Raw genomic sequence first — 11,788 nt, forward strand, 5'->3', positions numbered from 1 at the left:
CGGGGACCCCAACCCGGCGAGCGCCTGCGGCTCTCGGGGGCCGGGCACCCACGCACCCCTGCGGCCCGGCCGGCCGGTGGTCACCACGGCGAAGGCCAGGGCTCCCTGGTCCCGGGCCGCGAGGGATGCAGGTGGCCTCGGGGGCGTCTGTGGACGCAGCCCTCTCCCTAACGACCCCTCTGGTTTGAAGCCCCCTGGCATTCACGAGGGGGCGCGGGTGTGACACCGCAGCGGTGTCGTGGCTGTTTTGCCTCCTGACCACCTCGCACCCCTCCCTCGGGCCACTGGGCTGGAGGAGCCCGGCCAGCGGGCGCCAGGCCCTCCGCGTCCTGGCCCGAGCTGCAGGCTTGAAAGAGGGTAGGCTGAAGCCCCATCCTCTCCGAGGCGGGCCCCTTGGGAAGCCCGGCGCCCCGGCCCTGTCCGATAGGCCCTCAGCGTCTCCTCCCGCAGGAAATCCCACCCGCCCCGCTGCCGCTTAAGGTGGACCGAACCGGGGCCATCGGCGCTGTGGGCGGGGCCTCGTGTGGGTTCCCCCTGGCAGAGCAGGCGGCGCCAGCAGGAGACCCTCAGTCAAGCTCCGGAGCCTCCCCAGTGAGGGTCATTGTCCTCGGCGACGCCAACATGCCCAAGGCACCCCCTGTTCTGAAATCCAGACCCATTAGACTCCTCCCTAGGTGGAGATCTGTGGGGGGGACCTCACCCATCACCCCCAGCCCTGAGTGTCTGCTCCCCTACAACCAGAACCCCATGCGGCCCTACCCTGCTGTGCAGGCATGAGGCTCCTTGGCCTGGAGGCCCCAGCTCCTCAGGGTGGGCAGGCCAGGGTTGTGGCTGTTGGAGGAAGAACCCAGGACTGGGGCCCGGACCCAGCCTTTAATGCAGCTAACTGCTGCACAGCAGAAATGGTGATGGGCTTTCTCCCAGGCAGCTCGGGTGGTAAGCACTGCTCTCAGGGTGCCCTGCTCCAGGAGGCCCAGTCTGGGGTGCTCACAAGCACTGAGGCAGTGGAGGGGTCTCAGGGCACAATAGTAAGCCTAGAGCAGATGGCTCTGCAGTGGCCACGAGTGAGCCTCTCGGTTGGCAACACACCTGCCACCTGGCGCCCATCTCTAGCCTCCCCCTTGCTCCCACCTTCCCCAAGGAAGTGCCTCCTCTAGTGGTACACACCACAGAACCTCTCAGGGTCCAGGTTTGACTCCAAGTTCATGCTTTGTGCAGGGTGCCAGGACAGTCACCTTCCTCCACCAGCTGAACCCTGGAGTAAACTACCAAATGCTGACCGTGGGAAGAAGCGGAATCAGGCCTACTTGGTGAGATGCCTTTTCCCTTGAGTTTTTAACACAGGTTTCCCTCTGCCACCCAGGCTGGAGTGCAGTGGTGCAGTCATGGCTCACTGAAGCCTCAACCTTCAGGGTTCAAGTGATCCTCCCACCTCAGCTTCCCAAGTAGCTGGGACCACAGACGTGCACCACCACGCCAGGTTATTTTTTAAATTTTTTTGTAGAGATAGGGTCTCTCACTATGTTGCCCAATCTGGTCTTGAACTCCTGGCCTGAAGTGATCCTCCCGCTTTTGCCTTCCAAAGTGCTGAGGTTACAGGTGTCAACCATTGCATCTGGCCTTGGGATCCCTTTTCCTTAACACAGAGGCCTGGGCAGAGGGATCCCCAGTAGTACAGACCCACTACTGGAGACAGAGAACTGAGTGAGGTCGGCACCGGCCTCCCCCACCAACATGGATGCTGAGCCCATGCCCTAGTTTCCTCCCCAAGAAGAGCTGAGATCCCAGGGAAAAGGAAAATGAAGCAGAAAGCAGGAGGCTCCCCAGCCTGCAGCCTGGCGGACAGACCTGGGATGGAAGGCTGAACCATACTGCATTTCTCACACAGTCCCTAGCACCGGCGGTACCCCATTCCGCTCACCATTGTCTGCCAAAGGGGACCCACTGGAAACACACTGGGCTGGACAGCTGGCGCGAGTGCCCACATGGGTGTCCTTGCAGAGCCTACCCTGTGTTCCCGTGGGGCCAGCACAGCTCCCTTCCTGCAGCACATCACATCCTGCAGTGTCAACAAGCTGCATCCTCAAATGCGCCCTGCAACACAGCCCCACCACAGGATGGCACTGTATCCCAGCCATTCCGAGGGGCCTTCCCACTGTTGAGGACTCTCCTTGGAGACATTTCTCCCATCCCCAGATGAAGGAAGTCAGCCTGGAATTTTATTAGAACCCCAAATCAAATACAGAATGCTAAACATCCTTTCTGTGCTGGGGGCATGGGGTGCCTGTCCTAGCCAAGGGCTTCCCTCCTGGAAGCTCCAGCCAGTGCATGGGGCCCTCCCTTTCACAGACATCAAAGCCTCCAATTGACACCTGTACCCCCAGCCTGTGGCCCCAGGGGTGACATGGCACAGCAAGGCACCATCTGCAGTAGACAGCGTCACCCTCCCAACACAAGGACCTCACTCGGCACGGGGCACAGGCTTCACCTCTCTTCTTGGGTGCAAAGTGCACCACTGTCCCCCTGCCAACCTGCTAAAAAGCCGTCCACAAGCATGAGGGCTACAGCTAACAGAACACAGGCAAGATGCCAGTGAGGAGTCTTCAGTTGGGCTGTTTAAAACCAGGAGCAAGGACCATACTTTCAGGGATCATTTCCATAGTTCATTACCAAAGAACTTTCTCTGAACATGTAGGGCACTGGAAACCACGAGGAGTCAGCACAGCCTTCTTTCCTGAGCTGGCCTTTCCCTCTGCAGGGGCCACTCTGCCACAGGGGCCAACCCAAGTCAGCCTTGGCTGATGCTACAGACCATAAAGTGGTTCCCATTTATGTAAAAATGAACAAACCTGAGAGTAGTTGCCTTTGGAAGTACATCCCCCAGAGCGGTGGTCCCCAACCATTTTGGCACCAAGGATCAGTTTGGTGCAAAACAATTTTTCCATGGATCAGGGGTAGGGGAGTGGTTTCAGGATGTAACTGTCCACCACAGATCATCAGGCATTAGGTTCTCATAAGGAGTGCACAACCCAGATTCCTCACATGTGCAGTTCACAATAGGGTTCGCACTCCTATGGGAATCTAATGCCCTGCTTGTCTGAGAGGAGCTCAGGTGGTAAAGCTCACTCGCCCACCACTTACCTCCTGCTGTGTGGCCCAGTTCTTAACAGGCCACAGACTTGTACCGGTCAGTAGGCCAGGGGTTGGGGACCCCTGTCCCAGAGGGACAAAGGACTGGTGTTTAAACCAGCTGGCAGTCACCAGACACGACACAGCACATGGAGGCCAGAGAGAACTGGGCCCAGGCCCAGGTGGAGGGCACAAAAGAGCAAGTGATGGCAGCAGGCAGCCAGCCTCACAGTGAAGCATGTCTGGTTCATGATAAATGGTGACAGGGCACGTTATGGCAGTTGAGACCACACACTTAAGATGCTGTTTGCAGACAATCCATTACACGTGACAACCCCCAATGGCACACTGGAAAACATCTCCTTCTTTAAAGTTACTGCAGATGCCCATAACTCCAACACTGCCAAGTGTGGACTTCAAGTTCAGGAGGCCAAGACCCTGGAAGTTTTCTCCAAGGTCAAGGTATGACAGGCTTTCCAACAGAAGGGCTACAGGGCTGAGCCCCACCCAGCACACCAGACTGGCCTTTCCCTCCACAGTGGCCACTCCACCACAGGGGCCAGTCAGCCCTGGCCGATGCCAGAGACCCACTCAGTTGGCTACTGCCTCCTGCTCCAAAGCCAAGGTACCCTGGTGGTCTTCCTTTCTCTCCTCAAAACACAGAAAGCCCACCCTTCCTCACCACAGAAAAAAGCAGTGGCTGTTCAGGCCATAAGGCGCAGTGGAGCCTGCCTCGGCAGAGCCCACGCTGCCCAGCCCACAGCTGTGCATTAGTACCACACTTGGCATCAGACACCCCTGGCCAGGCTCCCTCACCAGCACCAGCTCAGACACCTCAGCTTCAAGACCCACAGCAAGACACACGCACGACCTCAGACACCAGGATGTCTCTGAGGAACCCAGGCTATAGTGAGGTGCAGCACCCACCTGCGCTGCAGACAGGCCTGGACATACACCTGGGGGGCTTTTACGCAAGCAGTGCTCACAGCACAGGGGCCCGTACACACACAATCCTGCCATCTGGTCCAGGTTCCAAATGTGTTTTTTATTCACTATTTTTGATGACTATAAATAAGTGTTTCCACTATGGAAAAGAAAGTTAGCACAGTACATTTTCATGACTGGGGAATGGATTTTCTGAAGTCATCTTCAATAGGGCAAAAACTTAGAAACAAAACAAAAAAAAAACCTGAAAGTTGAATTCAGTTCTTTATATAACGTCCCTTGTGAAAATGAAAGAATAAAAACAAACCAAAAAAGAGGGGCAGGGTAAAATTTTTTTAAAAAAAGGAAAGGAAAGAGAGGAAAAGGAAATAAAATAAGACGATTTATTGCTTCTCCTCAGCATCCTCCTTGGTCTCCTCCTTCACCGAGAGAGCTTCTAGCTTTTCCGCCACTTTTTCAGCATGATCATTTTTGCCTGATCCTGCTAAAACACAAGCAGTAGTGAGAAAACAGAAGCACAGTGCATTCAAGCACATGGCCCTCGCCAGGACGGTCCCAAGCACTGTCACCCACCCACAGCGGCTTGCCCGCCCTCAGGACAGACTCCTGCCTGGCCAAGCCGCCCCTGGAGTCTGTCTTCTTGAAATTCAATGACCAAAGGAAGCCAAGTGAATGCATTCAAGCACTGCCTAGTCAGGCTGCTCAGTGACATCTGGTCACTTGCCACCACAGCTGCAGTCCAGCCTCACAGGAGAGGTGACCAAGCCCTCTGAGAGACAAACCGAGGGCCATCATAAAGCACCTTCTGGTGAGCTCCAGGCAGTGCCCGGACTCCAATGCCTGCCCAGTTGGACGTGAGGCCAGCAACACTGACAAGCGCTCAGGGCTCCCCAGGAAGCACCTGTGTCCCCAGGGAGCTGCATCGCCCTGGATAGGTGAGGCAGCCACAGCACTCTGGAATGTTTATCTGGCAGACAGAAAAAGCACCCGCCTGGAAGTACAGTCAGGTGCAGAGTGAGTCTGCAAAGAAGCGCCCCCACCCATGGCACCACATCACCTTTCTTTTCTCTCTCTTCGATCTCTTTCCTGCATTCTTCAAACTTTGTTTTGAATTTCTGTGCATCTGTGGAAGAGAGAGAGATTTCCTAAGAGCTATGAGCAGTGGAAGGGACACGCTCTGCCGGGTCTGAAGAGTTGGGATTCACAGAAGACCCATTTCATGGTAATTTCTGACCTAAGAAAGGACTGGACCACCTGACTTCGGCCCTGGCCTTTTGTCTCCTTCATCTGACTGTAACCATTTGGGCAGAGCGGTGGAGAGCATGGACCCTTGGGCAACCAAGGGGCATGGGCTTCTTTGCCACAGTCTTGGCTCCCAACCATGTTGGAAGGGCTGCTGGGGCAGCCACTCCCAGGGCAAGGACGAGGTCACTCGGCACCAGACGGTCAGCTACCAGGCGCCAGGCCACAGTACCCACTGACTACTCCAGGAGCCAATGGACGCAGCTTGGACGATCTAGACTGTAGAGACCTCTGAGCAGGGGAGAGATCAGCCTGGGCCTGTGGATCTCTCCACAGGAGAGATGTGGGCACCCAGGCAACCATGAGGGGCCCCTGGCCCCAGTAAGCCAAAGCCTGGCACACGGATCAACACTGGGAGGAAGCCCTGGGTTGGGTCTCAGGTTTTGCATCAACTGATGGGAACCGGAGCTTGGAGAGCAAACCAAAGTGCCAGCCACAAGGCGGCTGAGGGGCCACTGCTGTTCAGCAGCTACTTGGCACAGCTTTGAGTTTTACGGGGAAGGCACTGCTCGTGGCTTCAGTCTGGGCATGGCCCCCAAACAGCGGGGCAGGGCAGCCCACACGACACACTTTCCAGTTACCGCCACCTCTCCCCAAAAGGCAACAGCATTTGTTGCACATAAGCCGCCACACTGCCACGCAGGTGAGCCCTAAGTCAGGCAGGTCCCCAGGGCCCCTTGGCTCACTCTCAGCATTCAGGAAGCGGATGGCCAGCAGCTCTGGCTTGGGGCACTCGTCGGCGAAGTCAGCGTGGGTGTTCCAGACCCAGGCACGGTCACTACCTGCGTTGGGCTTCAGCTCCATCATCGGCGTGACTGAGGAGAGAGAAGCTCGTGAGGATGGTGGGATGACTGCAAAGGCCAGCCCACCCAGCCCTGGGCCACAGAGCACCCTGCTCACCAACCTGAGGGGTCTGCTTCAGACAACACGGGGATGGTCAGTCTGGGGTGGGAGAACCAGGCTTAGACAAAGTACCACAGGGCCTGAGTTTTATTCAAACGTCTTTGAAAATGCCCCATATTTACTTAAAACCAGGACCATCCTAACCAGGAATGGGCAGCCTGCTCCCTGACCGTAAAGCTATCTCTGCGAGGAGATCCTGAGCCGTGTTCAACACCACTTGGCACACAGAGAAGCAGAGCTGGCAAAGCAGGCCCCAGCTGTATCCCAGGGCTGCACTCAAGCCCAACCCCGATCATCCTGACCCCGGCCGTGAAGTCAGAAGCCCGAGGTCAGACATCAGGGCACAAGGCCCAGGGGGTCCAGACTTTGCTGAGGGAACCCAACACATGGAGCCAGCCTATCTGAAAGTGGGGGGCAGCAGAAGGCTAGAAAGTGGGGCAGTTGCCAGAAGGGAGCCCACTGGGGCCATGGCCATGAATCCCCATGACTGATGCATGAGTGCCCACCTGCATCCCCATGACGGATGCCTGGAGGACACAGGAGACAGAGCCACGGCCTGCAATGGACGCCTCCACCCCAACTCCCTAGGCACAGGCAGCCCTAAGGGGAGATGGCCCTGCAGGCGACCACTCTTCAGAACAGCTCCCTGAGAACTCGGACCATCCCAGGTGCCCAGGCCCAGCCCAGGCCACATGCACCCCCAGGATACCCCTACATGTCACCATCTGAATTGGGAGCTGGGGGGTCTCACCTACTGCAGCCCGCCACAGCGGATGCAGGCCCCCTGCATGCCCCCTTCACCCCCCGCCCCCAAGCCAGCCCACAGCCTCCCCGACACCCTACCCAGAGGCCAGCCTCTACCCACTGCCACTTTCCCTGTCTAATAAGGGCCCATGATGGGCACAAGACACTACTGGCTACGCAGATGGCTCTGCCCAGATGCCTAGGGGCCCAGGACCAACTTATGATGCACACACAACCTACAACCTGACCAGGCTCTGGAAGCAGCACAGGGCATAAGGGAAGACCCCCAAAGAAATGATTCATATTGAGCTCAAGGAGGAGGACCAGTCAGAGTGCAAGCTTCCCCAGGACTAGATATGCTGGCTAGGGAGGGCGGGGAATCCAGGAGCCAGTTCCCAAGGAAGTCTGGCAGGCCAGGCCGTGCAGCGAGGTACCCACGGCACAGGCAGACCACCGTCTACCCCTCTGCATTGCCCTCAAGGGCTGAGCCACTCAGACTCCTGCCAGCAGTCATCCTGCACCTGGGATGAGGGGCCCTGCCCTGCCAGACACACATGACACTCGGCCAAATGACACTAGGGAGCTTACCGAGGGACACCCCAGGACAAGTATATTTCCAACATGCCACCAAGNCCAGGTTCCAAATGTGTTTTTTATTCACTATTTTGATGACTATAAATAAGTGTTTCCACTATGGAAAAGAAAGTTAGCACAGTACATTTTCATGACTGGGGAATGGATTTTCTGAAGTCATCTTCAATAGGGCAAAACTTAGAAACAAAACAAAAAAAAAACCTGAAAGTTGAATTCAGTTCTTTATATAACGTCCCTTGTAAAAAAGAAAGAATAAAACAAACCAAAAAAGACGGGCAGGGTAAAATTTTTTTAAAAAAAGGAAAGGAAAGAGAGGAAAAGGAAATAAAATAAGACGATTTATTGCTTCTCCTCAGCATCCTCCTTGGTCTCCTCCTTCACCGAGAGAGCTTCTAGCTTTTCCGCCACTTTTCAGCATGATCATTTTGCCTGATCCTGCTAAAACACAAGCAGTAGTGAGAAAACAGAAGCACAGTGCATTCAAGCACATGGCCCTCGCCAGGACGGTCCCAAGCACTGTCACCCACCCACAGCGGCTTGCCCGCCCTCAGGACAGACTCCTGCCTGGCCAAGCCGCCCCTGGAGTCTGTCTTCTTGAAATTCAATGACCAAAGGAAGCCAAGTGAATGCATTCAAGCACTGCCTAGTCAGGCTGCTCAGTGACATCTGGTCACTTGCCACCACAGCTGCAGTCCAGCCTCACAGGAGAGGTGACCAAGCCCTCTGAGAGACAAACCGAGGGCCATCATAAAGCACCTTCTGGTGAGCTCCAGGCAGTGCCCGGACTCCAATGCCTGCCCAGTTGGACGTGAGGCCAGCAACACTGACAAGCGCTCAGGGCTCCCCAGGAAGCACCTGTGTCCCCAGGGAGCTGCATCGCCCTGGATAGGTGAGGCAGCCACAGCACTCTGGAATGTTTATCTGGCAGACAGAAAAGCACCCGCCTGGAAGTACAGTCAGGTGCAGAGTGAGTCTGCAAAGAAGCGCCCCACCCATGGCACCACATCACCTTTCTTTTCTCTCTCTTCGATCTCTTTCCTGCATTCTTCAAACTTTGTTTTGAATTTCTGTGCATCTGTGGAAGAGAGAGAGATTTCCTAAGAGCTATGAGCAGTGGAAGGGACACGCTCTGCCGGGTCTGAAGAGTTGGGATTCACAGAAGACCCATTTCATGGTAATTTCTGACCTAAGAAAGGACTGGACCACCTGACTTCGGCCCTGGCCTTTTGTCTCCTTCATCTGACTGTAACCATTTGGGCAGAGCGGTGGAGAGCATGGACCCTTGGGCAACCAAGGGGCATGGGCTTCTTTGCCACAGTCTTGGCTCCCAACCATGTTGGAAGGGCTGCTGGGGCAGCCACTCCCAGGGCAAGGACGAGGTCACTCGGCACCAGACGGTCAGCTACCAGGCGCCAGGCCACAGTACCCACTGACTACTCCAGGAGCCAATGGACGCAGCTTGGACGATCTAGACTGTAGAGACCTCTGAGCAGGGGAGAGATCAGCCTGGGCCTGTGGATCTCTCCACAGGAGAGATGTGGGCACCCAGGCAACCATGAGGGGCCCCTGGCCCCAGTAAGCCAAAGCCTGGCACACGGATCAACACTGGGAGGAAGCCCTGGGTTGGGTCTCAGGTTTTGCATCAACTGATGGGAACCGGAGCTTGGAGAGCAAACCAAAGTGCCAGCCACAAGGCGGCTGAGGGGCCACTGCTGTTCAGCAGCTACTTGGCACAGCTTTGAGTTTTACGGGGAAGGCACTGCTCGTGGCTTCAGTCTGGGCATGGCCCCAAACAGCGGGGCAGGGCAGCCCACACGACACACTTTCCAGTTACCGCCACCTCTCCCCAAAAGGCAACAGCATTTGTTGCACATAAGCCGCCACACTGCCACGCAGGTGAGCCCTAAGTCAGGCAGGTCCCCAGGGCCCCTTGGCTCACTCTCAGCATTCAGGAAGCGGATGGCCAGCAGCTCTGGCTTGGGGCACTCGTCGGCGAAGTCAGCGTGGGTGTTCCAGACCCAGGCACGGTCACTACCTGCGTTGGGCTTCAGCTCCATCATCGGCGTGACTGAGGAGAGAGAAGCTCGTGAGGATGGTGGGATGACTGCAAAGGCCAGCCCACCCAGCCCTGGGCCACAGAGCACCCTGCTCACCAACCTGAGGGGTCTGCTTCAGACAACACGGGGATGGTCAGTCTGGGGTGGGAGAACCAGGCTTAGACAAAGTACCACAGGGCCTGAGTTTTATTCAAACGTCTTTGAAAATGCCCCATATTTACTTAAAACCAGGACCATCCTAACCAGGAATGGGCAGCCTGCTCCCTGACCGTAAAGCTATCTCTGCGAGGAGATCCTGAGCCGTGTTCAACACCACTTGGCACACAGAGAAGCAGAGCTGGCAAAGCAGGCCCCAGCTGTATCCCAGGGCTGCACTCAAGCCCAACCCCGATCATCCTGACCCCGGCCGTGAAGTCAGAAGCCCGAGGTCAGACATCAGGGCACAAGGCCCAGGGGTCCAGACTTTGCTGAGGGAACCCAACACATGGAGCCAGCCTATCTGAAAGTGGGGGGCAGCAGAAGGCTAGAAAGTGGGGCAGTTGCCAGAAGGGAGCCCACTGGGGCCATGGCCATGAATCCCCATGACTGATGCATGAGTGCCCACCTGCATCCCCATGACGGATGCCTGGAGGACACAGGAGACAGAGCCACGGCCTGCAATGGACGCCTCCACCCCAACTCCCTAGGCACAGGCAGCCCTAAGGGGAGATGGCCCTGCAGGCGACCACTCTTCAGAACAGCTCCCTGAGAACTCGGACCATCCCAGGTGCCCAGGCCCAGCCCAGGCCACATGCACCCCAGGATACCCCTACATGTCACCATCTGAATTGGGAGCTGGGGGGTCTCACCTACTGCAGCCCGCCACAGCGGATGCAGGCCCCTGCATGCCCCTTCACCCCCCGCCCCAAGCCAGCCCACAGCCTCCCCGACACCCTACCCAGAGGCCAGCCTCTACCCACTGCCACTTTCCCTGTCTAATAAGGGCCCATGATGGGCACAAGACACTACTGGCTACGCAGATGGCTCTGCCCAGATGCCTAGGGGCCCAGGACCAACTTATGATGCACACACAACCTACAACCTGACCAGGCTCTGGAAGCAGCACAGGGCATAAGGGAAGACCCCAAAGAAATGATTCATATTGAGCTCAAGGAGGAGGACCAGTCAGAGTGCAAGCTTCCCCAGGACTAGATATGCTGGCTAGGGAGGGCGGGGAATCCAGGAGCCAGTTCCCAAGGAAGTCTGGCAGGCCAGGCCGTGCAGCGAGGTACCCACGGCACAGGCAGACCACCGTCTACCCCTCTGCATTGCCCTCAAGGGCTGAGCCACTCAGACTCCTGCCAGCAGTCATCCTGCACCTGGGATGAGGGGCCCTGCCCTGCCAGACACACATGACACTCGGCCAAATGACACTAGGGAGCTTACCGAGGGACACCCCAGGACAAGTATATTTCCAACATGCCACCAAGCCAGGCAGCACAGGTTCAATCTAAGGACAGCTGGCAGACAGACACACTTGGGACAACCTATTGTCACTTCTTTGCAGGCCAGGCTGGACCCCTCACAGGGTGGCTGGAGCTCTTGGCTGAATCTGCCCAAGGCCCTCTACTTATGTAGCTTCACAGGCGCCCAGGACCTGGTCACCTTCTCAAACCCGTCCCCTCCCGTTTCCTCCCCAGGGAAGATCCTGGTGAGAGTAGAACACACCATAACTGGGGAGGCTGGTGCCTGGGCACCTCACACATCTGCTCTCACACCCCCAATCTCACGTGTGCGCGCGTACACACACCCCCCTCCAGACACCACATACCCTCAGATACCACACCCACTCCAGACACCACACAACCCCCCAATACCACACCCCCCCGACACCACACACCTCCCGCCCCAGACACCACAAACCGCCCCAGATGCCCCCTACACACACCCGCAGATACCACACACACCCCTCCAGACACCACACACACACCCCCAGACACCACACCTTCAGACACCACATAGTCCCCCAGACCACACATCTTCAGATACTACACACCCCCCTAAACACACACACCCCCCAAACACCCAATCACACACCCCCAAACACCACAAACCCCCCCAGACACCAAACACTG

The 11,788-nt window shown here is 56.9% G+C and overlaps 1 protein-coding gene across 1 annotated transcript in view; it reads right to left on the reverse strand.

Annotated features, from left to right (window-relative positions):
• Positions 1-4,153: 4,153 nt before the first annotated feature.
• RANBP1 (RAN binding protein 1) overlaps positions 4,154-11,788 on the reverse strand; it is a 13,508-nt gene continuing 5,873 nt past the window's right edge. The window contains exons 4-6 of the mRNA XM_017856672.1: positions 9,557-9,685; positions 8,627-8,692; positions 4,154-4,555 (exon numbers count right to left, since the gene is read on the reverse strand). Coding sequence (XP_017712161.1) covers positions 4,458-4,555; positions 8,627-8,692; positions 9,557-9,685 — 293 coding nt within the window. The 3' untranslated portion in view covers positions 4,154-4,457. The remainder of the gene's footprint in view (positions 4,556-8,626; positions 8,693-9,556; positions 9,686-11,788) is intronic.

The sequence above is a fragment of the Rhinopithecus bieti genome, unplaced genomic scaffold, assembly GCF_001698545.2.
Source record: "Rhinopithecus bieti isolate Rb0 unplaced genomic scaffold, ASM169854v2 scaffold_44745, whole genome shotgun sequence".
In the NCBI taxonomy this organism is placed as follows: domain Eukaryota; kingdom Metazoa; phylum Chordata; class Mammalia; order Primates; family Cercopithecidae; genus Rhinopithecus; species Rhinopithecus bieti.